This window comes from Larus michahellis, chromosome 3, assembly GCF_964199755.1.
Source record: "Larus michahellis chromosome 3, bLarMic1.1, whole genome shotgun sequence".
NCBI classification, from domain to species: domain Eukaryota; kingdom Metazoa; phylum Chordata; class Aves; order Charadriiformes; family Laridae; genus Larus; species Larus michahellis.
In genome coordinates this window covers 77,423,957-77,443,856 of record NC_133898.1, presented here as the reverse complement: position 1 = coordinate 77,443,856, position 19,900 = coordinate 77,423,957, and the positions used below count along the sequence as shown (strand labels likewise).

At 40.4% G+C, this 19,900-nt stretch overlaps 1 protein-coding gene across 1 annotated transcript in view; it reads right to left on the bottom strand.

Moving 5' to 3' along the window:
* The window catches only part of ROS1 (ROS proto-oncogene 1, receptor tyrosine kinase), a 73,236-nt gene extending 61,390 nt beyond the window's left edge, over positions 1-11,846 (bottom strand). The window contains exons 1-9 of the mRNA XM_074578316.1: positions 11,724-11,846; positions 9,941-9,994; positions 8,194-8,253; positions 7,482-7,508; positions 4,578-4,638; positions 3,727-3,875; positions 2,168-2,306; positions 1,490-1,691; positions 742-818 (exon numbers count right to left, since the gene is read on the bottom strand). Of these exons, the coding sequence (XP_074434417.1) occupies positions 742-818; positions 1,490-1,691; positions 2,168-2,306; positions 3,727-3,875; positions 4,578-4,638; positions 7,482-7,508; positions 8,194-8,253; positions 9,941-9,994; positions 11,724-11,846 (892 nt within the window). The remainder of the gene's footprint in view (positions 1-741; positions 819-1,489; positions 1,692-2,167; positions 2,307-3,726; positions 3,876-4,577; positions 4,639-7,481; positions 7,509-8,193; positions 8,254-9,940; positions 9,995-11,723) is intronic.
* Between the last annotated feature and the right edge of the window lie 8,054 nt (positions 11,847-19,900).

Here is a 19,900-nt window from a genome sequence, read left to right as displayed (position 1 = left end):
TTCTCCAACCAATAGCAGAAGACTGGTGATGCAGAGACGGGCTTAAAGTGTTTGCTAGAGTTGAAGAGTTTCCAGGTGTTTGACAACTGGATTTCTTCAGGAGGAGGGGAGGGACTTTTTTTTCTAAAGATACCTTTTGTTAATGTTGATTTCATTCTCACTTGTGGTCTATCTCAACATTTACTTTTTCTCTGGGAATTCTTTGAGTGATATCTATAGTGTATCATTACTTTCATTATTAATTAGTTAATATAGTAAAATAAATACAGCCATGAAGGAGCAACAAAAATGGATGTGATTTCACGTATTTGGCGTGAGATAACTGAGGGTGTTTTAACAAAAGAGTTTCATATTAAGTATTTAATATTATTAGAAGAAATACATTTGTTTTTCAGCTGTTAAAATCTCATCTAAAAAATGAAAGTATGTCCTCTCAGTCACTGCCTTGGACCACTGAGGTGTTTTTCATCTGTAATATAACTCAAGCCAAATTTGTTTGGGCCTGCCAGCGTCCCAGGTTATTAATGTGCTGTGTAGCTCAATAATATCTACAGCTAAAGAACAGGACTGTCTCTGATATGCTATTGACTCCTCAGTGTACAACTCCTTGTCATGCATAGTTTACAGTCTAAATATTGTTCTCTTCCGCTGTGCACCTCTTCTGCCAGGTACACAGCAGCCCAGGGAAGGTGACTTTGTCCCCAGGAACAGACAACGATAAGGACTCTGTTACTCTTGCACCTTTGAATTCTGGGGTTGTGATGTTGACTTCAGCAGGGGGTCCAGCACCAACCTCATTAACTGCCACAATACTGAACCTATAATAAACCAAAGAGACAGGATTTGGTTTGCAGGTTTCTTTTGAAAAATTGCTGGAGAAACATTTTATCAAGTAGGGCAGCTGCTACAGAAGTGCTTGACAATCAGAAAATGCCCATTTAAATATAATGCTCTGAGGAATTTGTAATAAAAATAAAACCAACCAGAATTTGAATTCCTCAAAGGTGGGACAATAGAATCTTCTAAATTAAAATTTAAAATGAGGCCTCAGACTCAGAAGAGCAACTCAATTTCATTTCAAATGAAGATCTGTATTTACCAGTGCAAGGGGAATGCAGGCCTTTGTGTTTAATAAAAATTAAGATATTTTTCCAGATGCTTAAAGAAGTAGAGAACACTGCTCTGTCATCCCTTGAATATACTGAAAAGATGCCATACAAGGTTAAAAAATAAAAAACAGCAGCTAAGAAAATGCAATCTGCTGGCCCTTTATCAAATTGCTTTTCCTTCCATCCCATCTGACTTACACATAAGCATCTAACTCATCTGCAATAACTCTGTTATCCCCAGGAAAGTACCCTTGCTTTTGGAAAGAACATTAAGTAAACAGCATAATTGTGCAGAAGTGATACTTAGGCATACCCTGTGCTATCTGGGCAAGAAGTGCTATAGCACACTTGGCCATGTTGCTTATCTTTGCTTTCTGTACCTGTAAGTGTTGTTTGGGAAGGTGGAGTAGAACTGAAAGCTATGCCCTCTTGAGGCTCCCAATAGTTTGTGATTCTCGCTGGTCAGGAGCAAGTTATACCCAACAATCAATCCATTGGGAAAAAGTGGTGGAGACCAACTAACTTCAACAGTGTTTGGACTTGAACTCTGAATATCTTTAATGACAGGAGCTGTCGCAGGAGCTGCAAAAGACAGAAATATACGACTCTGGGATGGAATTTCAGACATTGTTTTTTTTCTTTTTTTTTAGTTACATTTTTAGGTTTCATACCTGTTAATTCATTTATACTAATAAATATGATTAGGGACAGCATAAAATTTCAGCAACGGTTAACTTTTTTAGTGTCCAGGAAAATTTCGCTCAAAAAGTTCATGTGCATAATTGTGCACAGAATTATCCAATGTGCCCTCACAATTTTGACCATGTACTTTTCTGTGCATGTTCTCAAAACTAAAATCAGGAAGCAGCCCTAAATCTTCTAGTTCAAACAAAAAGATGTTGTAGTATTTTAGTTTGGTCTTCTGCGGCTACTCAGCAGACAACATACACATCATTCTGAAGATTAAGCATCAATGCTTTCTGTGAAAGAAACAACAAGGAAAACTAAATGTTTCTGATACAATCCTGAAAGATGCAACTAATAGTGTGATTCATTACCTCCAAAAGCGTGTGTCCGGTAACTGGGACTCGATGGAGAATGGAGCTGCAGCTGAGATGTGACGATCCAAACTACTCGAAACACATACTCTGTGAAGGCTTGAAGGTCTTCGACTGTATATGAAGTTTCAGATACTACCTAGATCAATGCACAGACACAATCTTTTTTTTTCTTCCTCCATCTGCAGTTACTATGTAGGGTGTTGTCAGGGCAAAAGAGGTCTCATACAACAACATACATATTTCAGGACACTTAAGTACAGCATCCTAAGCTTAAATAAGAGGAAATTCTGAGAACTATTTTCACTACAGACTTTGGATTTCCACCCTTTCAGAACTTTTTCTCTTCTCTTTTCTTCAGAGCATGCTACCAAATCTAAACAGTAAATGGATAGAAGGATGGATGCAATATAATAATACATTTGAAGAATAAGGTAAAAAAACTGAAATAATAATGTATTATAGGCAATGTATTTTAAACTGTTGGTATATATACTACAGGTTTAAGATCCAAAGGCTCCTAGTTACCTTAAAATATTTATGGTCTGAAGTCACTGTTACCCATTATTTCACCAATGATTAATTCAGAAGAACTTCCTGCTTAGCAAATTATCTTTACCTTTGGTTTGTGGCCCCAACTTGCCATGCTCTATGAATTAGTCCAATAGAGATGATGGCAAGATAACAAGTGTACAGTTGACGCAAAAGAACATAATATGAGAATAACCATACTGAGTCAGAACAAAGGTCTATCTAGCCAAGCATTGTGTCTTTGACAAGAGTCAAAAAATATCTCTAGGGAAAGGTATAAAAAAAAGAAAGCCAACAGTGATATATCTCTCAAATACCCTCAGTCTTGGCATTTTACGAGCATGGGTCAACATGAAACGGTGGCAATGTTTGCATTTAGTACAACCCAATTTTTTCTTCCAGTAATTTTTCCAGTCACTTGTTGAACCCCATTTAGTAATTTTAACAATTTTAAATTGTAATATTTAGTAGTTTAAATTTAGTAATTTAATATCCACACGTTCCAGAAAGCAGCTGAACATTTTAACTACACATTCTGTGAGGAAATGCCTTCATTTGCTAGTTTTGAGTCTGCTACCTGCTAGTTTCCATCACAGTCCCTAATTCCTATGTTGGAGGAAATGGAGAATAATTGTCCACTTCTCAGCTTCTCCATGTTACTCATGATTTTGTAAACCTCTTCCATGTGCCTAACATATTACCCAATGTTTTTCTAAAATAAAGTGAAGAGCAGAGATGACAAACACAACCAGTGCCCTGCAAGTACACAAAGAATACTAAGAATCCTAAAATGTTTTACCACTTTTAGCCAACTGCCAGAAAAAGATAAAGGAACCACTTAATTCACTAGTAAATTATGGCCACTTCTGTTTCAAAATCTCGTTGTTACACTCATTCCTCATGTGGTTTTTGTTATGATTCCACTCTATTAATAAATTACCTTTTTTTTTCCCTGTGAAACAGGGCTGTATTATAAACAAAACCAAGAACCTATTTCTTGCAAAGTAAAAGTAAGTGTCCTTCTTTACCTCTGTGTACCTCCAGTCTCCAGGGAGCTGCTTGAACTTCCACTGGATAATATAGTTCACCCCAGAGATGTTAGCTGGCTTCCACCCTAATGTGACATTGTGGCTTCCTATGGTAGATGCAAATGGTGCACTAGGCTTGTTCAAGTAGTCTGAGGGGAAAATAAAATATAACAGTAAGAAAAGAAGTTTTCATGGCAATTTCTGGGCCTTAAGGGTAAAAGCCTATTACTCCACACACCTGAAAGCTGGGAAGCCAATAAAAACACAGAAAAAGAGTATATTGAAAATGTTGCTGAATAAATCACATGACATTTTAAAGACAGTTTGATAAGTAAGCCTGAACTGGGCCAAGTTCAATGTGAGCAATTGCGACTAAAGCTCTGTGCTTGGGTAGATGCGCATTTAGTTACAAGTGCTTAGTAACTAAATTTTGCTGAATAGAAATCTAGAGAAGGTAGAGAGACTTCTGAAGAGATTTTCAAGAAGCTCATTTCCATAGCACTGTATTGGCCGAATTGTTGCCGTGTAAGTTGCAGGAGCCTTTTGCAATGATTTCAAGGTAGCAGGCAGGTCAAGGACAGGTGTTTGATAAATTATCATCTTAAACAGTTGAGATTGGATTTAAAAAGTCTCATGTCCATGAAAGGGAGGGAAAACAGCTTTACTATTAGATAGAGTTACCTTCATTGTATTTATTAAAAGAAATAAGAGGAGTGGTAATTTTCTGACGAATAAAAGCACTCAAGACATTCCTATTTTTTCAAAGAAATCCAGATAGTAGAACAAGTGTACAATACTAAAACTGAATTTGTCAGACTGTGAATCAGACACAGGACTGTATTCAGACTTACTCTGTGCTTCAACTCCATATGCATCCTCTGCCCGGCTACAGCCAAACTTACAGGAAACTGTCTGTGTAGGGTACAGAACTCACTGGTTAGTTTTGTGTAAAGGCAAACTTCTTCTTAGAATTATGGAGACATATTTTAAATACATACAAATCCTGTGGACATTTTGAATACATACAACCCCTGTGGAAATCATTACATTCATTCTAAAAAATAGCAGTTACACAAACTCACTTTTCCCGGGACCCTTTCCATCATTTCACTGGGCACTGAATTAAGGCTTTCCTCCTTAGACCCTGTCGCTTTGTGGAAAACACAAATACAGGGCAACATTAAATTTGGAAAGTAACAACCATGGAGTTGGGAAGTAATGGTTTTTAATTGTAAAAATGACATCTTCCACATGTTGGGTTTCACCCTTTCACACTTCATGTATTTCCGATGAACGAGGCACATTCTTACTTCCAGTGCATTCCAGGCAGAGTCATACTTGCAGTGAATTTTCAAAATAGTTGAAATTAGTAATTTGTAAGAGCAGTCATGCCTAATTCACACTTCCTTGTTAGTAGTTACTCCTTATGGTACAGTCATGTCTACAAGCTGCAAACACAACAAATACCTCAGGGCAATGAGTTCTCCACACTCACATCCTAAGAACAGAAAACTCCCAGGAGTTTTCAGTTTAGTTAGGGAACATAGATATAGCGTTACCCTGCTTTAGACTTAGAGAACTTAAGAAGAGGTAGTAACATTCTCTAGGTGAATCTCAGTAGCTTAAAAATTACATGTGAGACTGGGTTTCCTGGAAAGCCAGAACATTTGAGAAGTGATGGTTTGAGCTTTTCTAGAAAGGCATTTTATTTAGGCTCAATTTATTCTGCAAGTTCATTCAACCTATCAAATCTTGATGTTTGCTTCATACAACAACCACATTTCAAGTGACAATTAACCTTTAGATCATTCAGGAGCAATTCATTATGTTAACTGAGCAAATTTTTTTAATTGCTCTTCCTGTGATTCTAGGATATACACTTCCTGCACCCTGCGGAAACTGATAAGGCGTGTTATTTCAGACAACATGGTTGCAGCTGAGACGGATTTAAAACCTTGCTTAGCAGTATATTCCTACAAAAATTATCTCACATCTAGGCATTCAGTGTCAAGTGCAAGCACTTAAAAAGTTTTTTCCAATGTTTTTGTATTCAGAGAAACAAAATACTTCCAAGTGAATTATCATGACTGTTAGCAGGCAAAGATCTGGGTATTAGCAGACATCAATTACCAAGTGTACACTGGAGTTTTCATTTGCAACCAAGATTGGTTTAGTTTGTAGGGGATAGCGTCCCCAAATTACACGCTGATTCATAGTGCCTTCTGCTTCATTTAACACAGATATTTCTGACCATTAGGGTTTTCTCATATTTTTCTTTCTTGTTCTGATCTTTGTCCGAACCATAAATCCAATTTTTGCTTGAGGTAAGAGGATTACTAAAGCTCCTAGCCTTAGAAATTTTGAGGAAAATTTGCCATCTGCTCTGCCTGGAAACAAGAAATCTTTATATATTCCCCATCTATCAAAAATGCCCCCATATGACCCAGATTCTGCTGCCTTTTCTTATGAATATTCCCACCAAATTCAGTGACGCTCCTATGTTCCTAGGTGAGAAGTAATACCTAGAAAGGAGTAACACTACCAGATTTCAGTCTCAAGGTGTAGTCACCAGACAGAGCTGAGTGAGCGCCGAAGGAAAAGTGACACTCTTACTCCTCCTCCTTTCCCCTGCAGACTGCAATGACCTGATCCTCTGCATGCAACGACGTCATGCTTGCCTGACCATGTGGGGAATCAAGTCAGCTGATCAAGCGGAAAAATAATCCCACAGAAGCCCTTGGTGAATTTAACTGGCATATTGTGTAGCCAGACAAGTAAAAAAAAAGACCACAAAACCAACAACAACAAAAAAACCCCCCACACTAATTCTGTGTTTCTAAAAAAGTAAGTTGGTTACTTCTTGGACTGTTCCTACACTCCCAAACCACCATTTAACATATTTGTAAACCTTTATTATAGTAATAATTTCAGAGATTAAAAAGCATGAAAAAAACCAACCCTTTCAATTAAAGTTACAGCTTGCAAATGACTTTGTGTCCTACTTGGGATTCCCTCCAACTCCTCCATCTCCTACTTGAAGTGTGTTGCCCCCATCTGGGTACAACCTTCATACTGAGGCTTCAACAGTCCCAAACACAATCCTGCAATCGTCTCGTTCCCATCCCATCCTACACTCTATGTCCATGCTAAAAGGGCCCCAGAAAGGCACCGTCTCTGCAGTACCACTTGCCTCATTAATGTAAATGCCAGTCCATCTGCAGCACAGACCAGGCACTCCCCATTTGAGATCTCTTGCTAAAGGACAACATGCTGCCCTTTACTGAATTGCATTTTACTTCATTTGGACTCCCTACCCAGTCAAGCATGTCTTGTCTTCTAGCTCCCACTCCTTTTTTCCACTTCTCGCCAAGCTGGTATCATACCAGCCTTAATAAGCATTCTCTCTGGTTCATCTTTGGTGGGATTAATGAAAAACTGGATAGAACAAGACTCCTATGAAAGTCTAGAACACAGATGAAATAGGTTTGTACTGCATTCCGTACTGGTATGATTAGTCTGCTTTTTCTAAAGCAATATTCTTTGCTACATGGCAGCTTGTTATGCAAACATGTCCTTAGCCACCATGCTGGAAAGAAAGGATTCAGGTACTTATTCTTCAGCTTTAGGGAGCACAACACAATTAGACCTGGACTGATAAGTTTGTGTACCTAACATTGTGTTTCTTAGCACTATATGGACATAGTAATCACTGAAATAATGATTTTTTTGTATTGATCTGATAGTATTTAACTTACCTCACATGCTCTGGTGTATGTCTTGTTCTGCCAAGAAGCACATTAATAAAATGTGAGATTAGCATAAATATAATCATAGGGTATTTCAAACAGATAATATCAATTAATTAGAAGTTTCTTACAGTGAAAGAACACCACATAAACCTTGTCACTGGCAAATAATGAAAGAAGGAAAACCCACACTTGAAAAACCAGAAAGTCAACATTAAAATTATGCCAAGGATGAATGAGCTTCAGGTGTTCAAGAGGTCCAGAAAAAGGAGCAGTTTAAAAACTATGATGGCAGTTGTCCTAGACCAATGTCTTATCCATCTGGTTTAGTAAAAGCAAAAAAATCAATCTAGTAAAGACTATGTGCTTCATTTAAATCTGCATACAACTCTGAGACAGGCCCCAGTAGAGAAAAATCCTGCAAAGCACTAGTTCTTTCTCACTGCATGAAAATCTGGGTGAGTGGTTGAGCTAAACGTACTGTAAAATGTCGCCACATTTTGACAAACACAATGAAAACTTTTGATATTACAGGTAACTCCCATAGCAAGAATTATTAACTTCCTAAAAGAGAATTTATAAACGTACTGAGAAAAAACATGGACATCACATCTTTTCATAGAAACACTGCTGTGTTTAAGTTTTCGACATCTGCCATCGGATAAGGTACTTGATGGACTGGAGATAAGAGATATGGAGCTGAGGCTAAGGCAATACTCACACATTTCAGTGGACAATTGATTTGCACTGTTGCATTCCAAAACTGACATCCCTGTGTGCACTGCAAAGACAGACAGTGGCTTTAAAAAGGACTTTCAAAGCACATTTTTAAAGAGAAGGGATACCCCAGCACTAAGGGTGAGAACAGTAGTTCAATTTCCAGATGCAGTAATACATTCTGTATGACCAAGTCACTTAACTCCTTTGTGCCCTCATTCCTTAGCAATAAAATACGCATTTACAGCATTTAAACTCTGTAACAAAAATATTAAATATACTAAAGATTGTAGGTACTCAGATACTACAGTAAGGGAGTTATGTTGTATAGTGCCCTTCTCAATGTAAAACCAAATATAGAGCAGAAGAAAAAATAACTCATTCTTAGAGACTGGTTTGTGCAAAACAGTAGATGTTCAACTACCTGTTCAGGTCTGGTAAAGACTTTGACACTCTCGTATGTACTGAGAGCACTAAAAGGAATGCAGGACACCTGAGCAGGCTGTGACTATCACCTCAGCTTTTCATAGGCCTTGGGAAAGGGCTGATGCACAGCTCCAGGGGCAGAAGGAGCCCTGGATAAAACAGTCCACGTTCAGTCTTGCTCTGGGAAAGAGTCACCCAGGCAGCCATGATATGTGTGCCCAGTGCTCCCTCTCTCCCGTGTTTGTTTTAACACTTCTTCTGTGTGAAGAAGAAAGGGATACACAGTATGCAGCACAACCAAGCAGAGCGAAAAGCCATTCAATACAAGCACCCCACTCTCCAACAGGAAAGGCATCAGCTTTAAAATCATGAGTTTGCAAAGATGTAATAAATATTATATGTTTGGATTTGATGTCAGACCTTTCTTGTTTATTCTGTCCCATCTACTTCTTAATGGTCATGTACTTTTTTTTTTTTTCCTAAAGGGAAGCTGAAAGGGAACAGCTTTGGAAGCAGGAGACATATTGAGGATTGCAAAGACTCATGAAAAAAACAGACTTGATAACACTGAGCAAAGATACACAGTAACCTAAATAGGCAAGTCAACCTTGCTATGTATTGTCATGACAACACAGCCTTTTATGGTCCCTGTATCATAAATGACCCAGCCTATCGCCAGATACCAGGCACTGAGAGGCTGCTTCCCACTAGCCTCTGTGGAAAATATTGATGACTGAATTCCCCACCGCTCTTCAAAGAATATGTATAACCAACAGCTTGAGTTGCGTTTGAAATCTGAACTAGGAGAACATCAGCTAAATTCCTTGCAAGAACGCTGCCATGGAAAGCTCATTTTAAGGTAAAGAGCCCCTCGTAATAGACACAACCATTTGAAGTCCTAGAGAACTCTAAATTTTCAACAATTGTCACTTTAAGTTTCCTCCCATCAAATCACTGAGAAAACAAAATACACTACTTAACTGTACACAGGTAGCTGAATAAAACAGTCTTAATGATTCGCATTTTGGAAGGAACACTAGTTTTGACTCATTTTCTCACAATGAATGATTATTTTTATATCAATCACAAATGTGAACATGACTCACAGCAGAGATCCACACCCTTTACAAATTTTCTTTAAACAAGAAAGATAATTGTGCCTTTAATAATTTGAGCCAAATCTAAGCACACAACCTAATGACCTGTGCCAGACAGGCAACGGTGCGCATTTACGTGAAGTCTTTGACAATGTAATCATTGTAGGCATTTATTCAAATAGCAGTAACATAAAATACCAGCAATTAACAAAGTAAACCATTACTCACTGCTGCAGTGATGTCACTAACATTGCAAAGGTTAGTAATCCCAAATTCTCCTTCCTGTAAGAGAAGTACATACATTTTTACAAAGAGTGAAAATGTTTCCCCAAAATCCTTTGGTTAAAACATATTAAAGCATTGGTTTCTTGCAGAACAAATTTTCTTTGACCAATGTTTCCTCCTTTGAATAAATTTATTGTTGACACACCAGTAGCTTCTCACTTGAGACTAATTTCAGAGTACCATCAAGCAAAGACATTGGCAAAATCAGATGGTGTTGATTAAATTATCTCAGGTGGGGATTTGGCGCTCATCTGATTCTGGTTCACTGAGTCAATAACAAATGTTTCATAAATACTTTGGGCATAAATGACAAAGCCAAGTGGCTTTGACCTCTTGGGAGCAGAAAGAATTTCCTTCAAGCTAAATGCCTTTTGCCTAGCCTCCTTTTGAAAGGTTTTTATGCAGCCATATGGTGACCACCCTTCTTCTCCTGCCAGAAGTGATCTTGAGCTGAGGTGCCTATTTTTTCACATCATTCCAAGTGTGCCAAACCAGTAACCACATGTGAAGTGCAAATGAAATCTTACGTTTTGTCCTGCAAACAGGTAAAGGCACCCTTAACAACAACTCTCAGGAACAAATTTTCAGCACTCTGGGCACACCGTGATAACCGTAAGAATTAAAGTTGTCATAAAGAAAATGTGAACACAATAAGTAGACTGGAGATGAAAAATAAGATTTACAGCTCTCAGACTCCAAGATTATATTTTTCTCATTTGAATCCCTTACACAATACATTCACTGAACATGAATGCGATTTTCCTGTCTTTCAAAGCTGAGAGGAAGAGCAACTTATTTCTTATTCTGAATTAATTTAAGCTTAAATCAAAGGATCCCCATTAAATTTATCATTGCTTGATAGGCTTCTATCAGGGAAGGCAATTAACTCTTTCACTGGTGCAAGAGTTAGAAGTAGTTTTAAAGGAACTACCAGACAAATGTATGAAATAAATGGAGCAGGTGATAGTCCTCTGCAGTGGGTTTCCACAGTTAGCCCCCAGGCACAAAATGTTCTTTTTACAGAGAAAAGGTATATGATCTTCTAAACAACATCAACGTCTCGGGCAAATAGAAACAAGGAGGTAACTCCTGAAAGCCTCTTGCAGAATTGTTGTTTGGATTTGAGAGGTTTTGCTTATCTTTGTCGTGCATCAGTAGAAGGAAAAATAATAATATCCACTTGACTACTCAAAGGAACACTAAGAAAGCATAAGATTAAGAATCCAACCACTTACTTTAATACTTAAAGAAATATCCACAATTAAAAGCATAGGTGACTTTAAAAAGAAGCCGGAACCAGTTCAGGATAATTGTGCAAGCCACAGATTCCCAGCCAATTTCTCATGAATTTACAGTTTTCCTAGGTTTATGTAACAAAAGTCGTAGACTAGACAGAAATGGGTAAGTAAAGTGAATAAACTGAAAGAACAAAGGTTTCTCTCCTCCACCCTCCAGGGTCTTTAGCATTTATAGTAATTTCAGGAGCTGTTGGAACATAAGTATGTAAAGAAAGTATAAAACAAAAACCCATGCAATCTGGTTAACAGGATTTCTTCCTTTCCAGGTTCCACAAATTCAAATGTTAAGTATTAGTTCTCAGACTCTGCTTTTACTCAGATACATTCTTTAAAATAATTTTGAAGAAGCTGATAGGTAATAGAAAATCCTTACAGTGCTAATAATCATCTATGTTTCAAAAGATTAAGTACAGTTTTTCAAAACTTACCAGGTTACTTGTACATAAGTTTTGACAATTTTTTGAGAATGTACAGTACACTGCAGACATCCATACACAGTAAAAAACAGCAAGTCTGTTTAGCGGGAGAACCCACAGGCAAGCGTTCCTCATAACTTAAATAATTTCATCTGGCAGTCTGATTCCTTCCTTGACTTGGCCGTACAAACTCCTTTTAGTCTAGAGGACGGAGACGCCACTGTGAAATTTCTGCATTTCAGCTTACTAAATATTTTTAAAATCCTTGTTTACTCTCCGTTCCTTCAACAACTTTTCAGCTTCCTGGAGCACTTGTCTTGAAATTGCACAACATCTATTTCATAGTTTCTTATTAAACCACTGAAACAAAGAGTTGACCAATGAAAGTCAGCGTATCTCCTTACATAAATATCATTAAAGTAAAGAGGAAGCTAAGTGCAATGCTTTTAATCAGGTGCTCCAAGCAACATGGAAACAGGGAAGGAGTGAGAGAAAACTGGCCTAATCTTAATTTCTAATATGATTAAGCTATTTCTAAAGATTTTCAAGTGGATACAACTTAGAAAATTTGATTGTGATGATGAATAACCTTGTTAGAACACTACAGTTCATATCAGTCAGTACAAAAATGTTAAATAATTCTCATTTTTAATGACTCCAATATGACTCAAATGTTCCCTTTCCACACCGAAATACCAATCAAAGCAGACCCCTATCTGCCTCCTTCTGATGCAACGTATACACAAACTAACCAGAGCCAACCTGCTAGGGGGTCTCTACACATGTGGACACAATTGTACCGGTATGTTTGTGTCCATACCATGGAAGAAAATTGATGCTGATGGATAACTTGTGTATCTGATTTAAAAAGGTATGAAGAGTCCCACATAAAGTTGGAGATCACATTAAAGAGGTCAGTGGGAATTCAAGCTAAGATACACCCAGCTCCTAGCCTGTGGCTCATGTCTATTGTACTACAAATCTATCCACAGAGTCATTCTGCAAACCGCAATAGGAAATTGATCCAGCTCACACATATATATATGTATATATAAAAAAATGCTATGCAATTTTTGTGCATGTGTGCTATGCATTATAAATAAAATGTGCTATTTTTTTAATAACTAAAACATTTAATGTTTTAGGCTGACACATCCTGTCACTGGTGTTTAAAGTGATGACCCACTTTCTTACCACACCTAAATGCTCCTTCACATTCTCAAGCGCCATTCACTCGCCAAGCAAACATTCCTGCAGTCATGCAATAAACCAGGCTGACATCTGGTTACCACTAACCCAGCAACAACAGAAGTGAATCAGTTAGCATTAACCAGATGCTGTTTTCTCTGATTCAGGCTGCAGCACAGCCCCATGTGCTGCTGTGCCTGTGCATGGTAGGTGAAAGGAGCTAAAAGCGCCAAGGCAGGAGCAAAGGATAAGCTGGGCTGGAGGAAGCCAGTGGATATTGCCAAACACATGGCTAGAAGGTGGCCAGAGGAAGGAAAGGCTTTATGGAGTGGGGTCCTTCCTTTTTTTTTCTTCCACCTGTCCTGGGAAGCATTTGGGGGTTTCCTTGTGCATTACCTCAGCCTCTTCACCGCTACTCAAGGGAACTCCTAGACGAGAGTCAGACTCGTCTAAGGCGAGCTTAGCTTTCAGCTAAGGGCTTTCATCTACACAGGTGAGGGGGAGTTGCCGCCCCATTTACCTGTCACTTCTCCACTCCAGAAGGATGCTTCCCCCCTCCAGCCCACCAGCAAAGCTGCTCGAGAGGGTACTCCTTAGCACCAGCCAAAATAAGCCAGTTTAGTCTGACTGCTTAAATAGTAGCTTTTCGCTAATCCAGCTCATCTTGGCTGAAGAAGCTTTGTCAGAGCTCACATGAGCAGCAAAACTGAAGAGGAATCTGGTGACAGGCAGCCGTAGGCTACAATTTCTTCCTGAGGCAGAGCATTTTGTGCTTTGGATAGATCTTTATGAAATTTAGGACCATCAGGGTTTGCTCTGTAGGTCCATACCAGTAAATTAGATGTACCCACACCCATACCCTAGGAGGTGTCATAGGATAACTCACATCCACACTTGAAAAATCACTCATACTCCAGGAGAGTATGGCCACAACTGAAACACCTATGGGGAATGTCTCCTAGCTTTTACTAACTTCCAAAGTGTTCCTGGGTATTATTTGGGCTAATGCTGAACCAAAACCAGACAGGAACAACTCAACCAGTTGATCTTTGTGGTTACTCAGGGTTACGAATGCTGCCTGGCTTGTCTTTAAATTACTAGCTTAGATATAGCCCAGGCAAACAAATGTGTCTAAATTCAAACTTAAAAAAAAAAAATTTTTATTGCATTTAACTATTCAGCACTTTTGGGTTTTGGTTTTAGTTTGGTTTTGGGGGTTTTTTTAGGAAGCTTTATTGTTAGGATATGTCTTGTGACTTGTTTGGGGTTGTACAGGGAGGAGCACTGGAAAGGGAGGAGGGATCAGTTTAAGATCCTGGTGAGGAATGCAATAAAGATGCATCTGAAAGCCTGAAGAAGTCAGCAGCCACATAAAAATGATGGCATTTGGGTCTATCAAAATGCACGCGACTAACCCTTTCTTTATAACTGGAAAGATTTGTAATTACTGATGCTGGTAGTTCTTGTAAGTGAGAATTTGTACATTCATATACGTGTAGTACATGTCTACCTTGCACGAATGGTCTCTAATCATTACTGCAATATAGATATCTAATAAAATAATAACATTAAAAACGTTATTCAAAAGAACACCTCGTTTTACGACGCAGAAATTTTTCTTAGACTTCCAACACTTTTCCACAAGGTGTCACTGTAACATCCCATAAACCAAGACCTTCAAAGGAAAAAAGCACTCAACTGTTTCCTTCCTTCTTTATGTTCCTTCTAACGCATAGTCCAAACAAATACTTGCAGTCACCTGAGCCTTTGGATTTTTCACCTAAATTTCAGGAATTGTTCAGGAAGAAAGTATTTATGGCCTTTAGAAACTGAACTTTAAAAGGAGAGTTTGTAAAATCTGTAGATGATGGAGTATGTGTTATTTTTAAGGGCACCTCTTCCATAAAACTGCATCTTGGCACAGAACTAGGGATCCAAACCCTGTGAGAGATCACTTATAAACCTTGTCCTTTATATTATGGATCTACTTACAGATTATATTTTCCTTCATCCCAAAGTCCAGTGCAGGGAGAAAATCTGCAACTGTGAATGAGGAGAAAAAAGCAGTGTAGCGAGTAACAGAGAAAAGCAGACTCTCTTACAATTCCCTACCTGAACAGCAGTATATAGCAGAGCACTTTGCAAACTGTTGATTCATCTTTCAAAATCCTTTGAGAGCAATTGAAATATATACAGGCAAACAATCAGCCTTTATAGTAATGAATAGGGGCTACTATAACTTGAGGAGAAAAATGCACATTATTACTGCCAGCAAAGCAAGCAACATCTTCTTTATACCTGGAATTATCACGATCAGGAAAGACAAATCTTTCTGGTGTGTGAGCATGCACATGATTGGGCGTATGTACGCATGAATGGTATCATATAAGATGAGTAATGATCTAAGACACAGAGTTTTAGGGGTCCTATGCATTTACAGCAGAAGACCGAAATCACTGGCTCAAGGTGGGTTGACGGCTTCCCCTACCGTACACCCCAGTGCACAGACACAAGGTGTTACCCCTACAGTCAGAGGGATCAGTTGGAAAGCAACTCCCAGGCTGCCAAAGGTTACAGCCCAACACGTTAACATAAACCGATGCCAAATTCAGATTATTTTCACGCTCCAGAGAGAAAGCTGTAAAATTTCAGGGCAGCTTCCAGCTGACCCAGTCCACGAGCCATGCTATCATCCCTGGCCCAGTGACAGCAACCTCCATCAAAAAAGGTAGGCCAAGCAGCTCAAGATAATACCCACTCCAGCAATTTAATTTTAATCTGCTCCCTGTTTTAAACATGCCTGCGAGTCAGGCATCGAAAATCTCATCAAATGAAATACTTGAACATGCACTGCCATTTGAACATATCTATAAGTAGTTTCACAAAACCACAGCACACAACAGCAATTGGAAGGACCGCAAAATGAGAAAAGGGAATGGCTGAGGAGGCAAGGAGGGGGACACCCAAAGGCTCCAAACGTCTATGTCTAATCTGGACAGCCTGTGTCCAGTCACATAGCACTAAAAATTCCTTGAAGTTAGACCACATCCATGAGTCCTATCTTGGGGGGGCGGGGGAGGAAATTGGGAGAGGTGAGAAAGGAGAGGCTGTCAGTCTCACAGCCAGCCTACAGGGGAGAGCAATGAAAAGGAAAATGTCAGCTTTTACCTATCAATTTCTAACCCCTTTGTCTTGTGGGGGTAGCCTTGTAAAGATATGCAGATGTGAAGCACTCACTAGTGGTGACAGATTTTCACTCTATTCCAAACATCACAGATTATTCTCATTTTCCCTCCAGCAATGGTCCCTCATTAGCTTTTGAATTTCTCAGTGAAGTAAGTGAACAAGGACCCTAAGGGCAAAATCTTCCCTCCCCTGCCCCTGCTTCCCTCCCCTTTTATTTGTCAGTGCAACTGCTAAGGCAGCTGTTTGTCTGGCAATAGCAGCAGCAGTCGGTCAGGGCGTGCTTTGCACAAACAGAGGGAAGACCGTACAAGAGAAACCCCCTGGAGTCTGGCTCAAGATTTGTATCTATCTCTGCAGATTAAAGAATTGGGGTTGGGGAGGGGGGAGAAGCAGACTGTTAAACTGGATCAAATTGGAAAGACAGTCATGCATGAGATACTTAGCTAAACCATTCAGGAGACAGGGATTTGTTTCTATTGATCTGCTGTAATTATGACTGGAGAAATGTCTCATTAAACGATGTACAATGATGGATTTCAGACTAGGTAAATTTGAGCTAGTAGAGATTAACAATAGGAAGAGATGCAAAAGCTAGGCCAGGACAGAAAATATCAGGAATGCTAAAGGTTAATAAGGATCTATAAATATGCTGCTAATAAACTCAAACCTAAAAAAAAAAAAAAAAAAAAAAGCAAAGGCTATATCAGGACTTACTAAACTACATTTGTGTAATCATCCTACATGACATCAGGGGAGAAGAGAAAAAGAACTAGCACAAAGTAACAATAAAAGCCTTGCTGTTAAGTAGATAAAGCTTGCACTGCTTTTTGTATTGCTTTAAAGAGGATAGGTTGGCAAGGTATTTGCAAAGCTCTTTAGTGATTTGTTCAAATGTAATATCTATTAGGTACCTTCTGATTGATACTAATCAAATGTGCCGTCTAAAATTTGAAGAAAACTAGATTTCAACATACACAAGTGGCAGACAGGGCAACAGTGTAAGTGTAAAATGGCCCGATGCAGCATGTCTGAAAAGGACTGCATGGAAAAGATTTGCAATGGTTTTTAGAGAGGAACAGAAGGAAAGGAGATTGCATACTGCAGAAGGAGTGACATATCACTCTGAGCATCTAGATTAGCATATAAGAAAATATAAAGCCAAGATTAGGTGAAAAAGACAAAAGGAGCAGAAGCAGTAATGTAGATTACATGATCTTTGTAGAGATCTTCAGAACAGCTCAGCCTGCATAAACATCTCCCATAAAAGGCTTTACCTCTAACACCTCCTGGTTTCCATGGTATTCCAAAATACCTGAACATTTATTCTCCCAGTAGTTGCATAAAAAGAAATTGCTCACCCGGCAATCCAGAAGAGAGCCCATCTGCATGGAGTTGGTGACAGCCAGAGAAGCAACAGTGCCCACCATGTGGGGCAGGAGTTAGCAGGGGCTGGATTTGACCATTTCAATCACCTGCTAGTGAAAGTGTGTTGCTGGAGTGTTTTTTGGGTGTACTGCTCACTAACCTTTTGGTAAATAGCTGGAGTTTCAGTCTCTCTCCCTGAGAAGTTCCTGTCCTCCTCTTCTTGTCTGGCCAGTGCCCCTGGATACAGGCACTGCCACTGGTCCACAGGAACAAGTAGCTCCCTTTCTTGACACAAGCAAGAGCAAAGCTTCTCATAGTAGAAAAAAAATAACAATTTTAAACAAGTTCTCTAAAATGTTTCTGAGCCTCCAACAGGCAAGCTCAAACAGATGGAGATACATCTGATCCCTTCTTGTTTGAGGGACAGGGAGACATCCCCTGGGAAGACCACAGTTAGTTGGGACTACCGACATGAGAGGTCCTGGGGATGGTAACCCAGCACATCATTTCCACCTGTGTTAAGAGCTGGAAAGGTAAATGCTGTGGGAAAGGCAACATTTTGTCTCAACTTGCTTACATGTGCCAACAACACAGGCAGCCCAGTGGATTCTTAAAATGTTGTCCTCTAAGGGTTTCAAACCTCTTTGAAGCACCAACAGCCATCATGATTTAAGGTGTGGCCTTTCCTCAGCTTGTCGCTCCACTGGGCAGAGGGGAAGGCCTGAGCACGCCTCCACAGCCCCCAAATTCAGATTGAGCCCTACCGAGAGGCGTCCAGTGCCGAACTCCATGGCTGTGCCCGTGGTCCTTGGCTCTGGAGACACCTGGGGCTTGGTCACATTGTCTAAACACAGGTCACTGGTGACACTCGTGCTGGTTTAGGGTATCCCAGAGGTTCACCCTGGGCTGGTGTCATCTGTGCACCAGAGAGCCAGGGCCCAGCCATGACAGGGCCTGGCAGAAAGGGCCTGTCCCACCCCCAGCCAGGAGCAGGGCAGCCAGGGGCACCAGGGCAGTCCCAGCCCCCAGCACCGAGCACCTCCCTGGGGTCGGGGACGGGCTGAGGACAGGCTGGGACACAGGCCCATGGCTCAGCAGGGCCTGCAGACAGGCAGGGCAGGGCTGTGGGAGCTGGAGGCCGGCCTTGCTGCAGCATTGCTGGGGCAGAGGCTGGTGGTCCCAGGGGTCTGACACGTGGTCCTGGGCCGTGGCCAGGAGGTGAGCCCTTTGGGACTGGGCAGGGACAGCCAGGGCTCCCTCAAGGCCCGGGCAGGCAGGTGTGACCCCAGAGCAATTGGAGACTCCTGTCCTTCTGTACCAGCAGCTGGGAGGCAGGGAGAGTGTACAAGCAGCTCAAAAGGCAGCAGGCGCCTCTATTTAGGCCACTGAACCATGCCTGACATCTCCATTGACTGCAACAGCAGTCACCTACATTTAGATGTATTGATTTTAAATTAATTACAATGCTTTAAAACAGCCTAAGTGTTACCTGCTCCCAGCTGTGTGCATGCTGCCCCTCATGCTGGCACTGACATGCTGTCAGGCCCACATGGTGTCCAACCAGCTTTTCCTTTTCCTTGGCTGAGGAAGTTTCCTGATGGCTGAGAAAAGTTTCCTTCCTGAGGAAGTTTTCTTTACCAAGAAGTCAGGCAGATGCCCGAGCAAGGGGGCAGGTGTGCACACAGAGCTACAGCTGAACACTAATGGTGAGGGTGCACACCGAGGCTGAGAGGATTTATTGCTCTGTGAAAGAGGGCAGACCTGGCGTTTTACCCACCCTTTCCCTCCCACCAAATTCCCAGACCTCAGTCTCCCCTGCCCTGCCCTGCCCTAGCAGTGTGGTCATTCCCCCTTGCACCAGCTCTGGTGCTTTTTGATCCTCTACTGAGCTAATTCAGGTCCCCAACACAGCAGAAAGCCATTCACCTTGCTGTCAAGAAAATGTTCTGCTGGCTCAGCAAGTTGAATTGGCTCAACACAACATCAGGTGAGCACCAGGAAGAGGGGAAGTAAGGCCGAGAAAGGGACCTTGTGACCCGGCTGGTTTGAACCTCCACTCTAACAGCTGCTATTGTTAACTAAATTTAGGTCTGAGGATACATCATTGTCCCTTAATAGAGAGAAGCCCGGGGAGTGCGGGTCTGCTGCTCCTGATGTGTTTGAATGTGATCTTGCACAATAGAGCAGTGACCTCTCTCAGCATTATGATAATACAAATAATAAGAGTTGGCCTTTAATTGTGAGCACATCTGGACTCCCAAAAGACTTGCAAAACAATGACATGCTTGAGCTGTAATGACAAATACTACCTCAAGGTAAAGCAGGATAAGAGAAGAGAAGCATTAAACAAGAGGTGTCATACTGGTTCATATGTTTATACTCCCAGGATTAAAGATATAAGTTGGCTTATGAAAAGTATATTTTTTTTTCAGTATTACTTATATGCACAG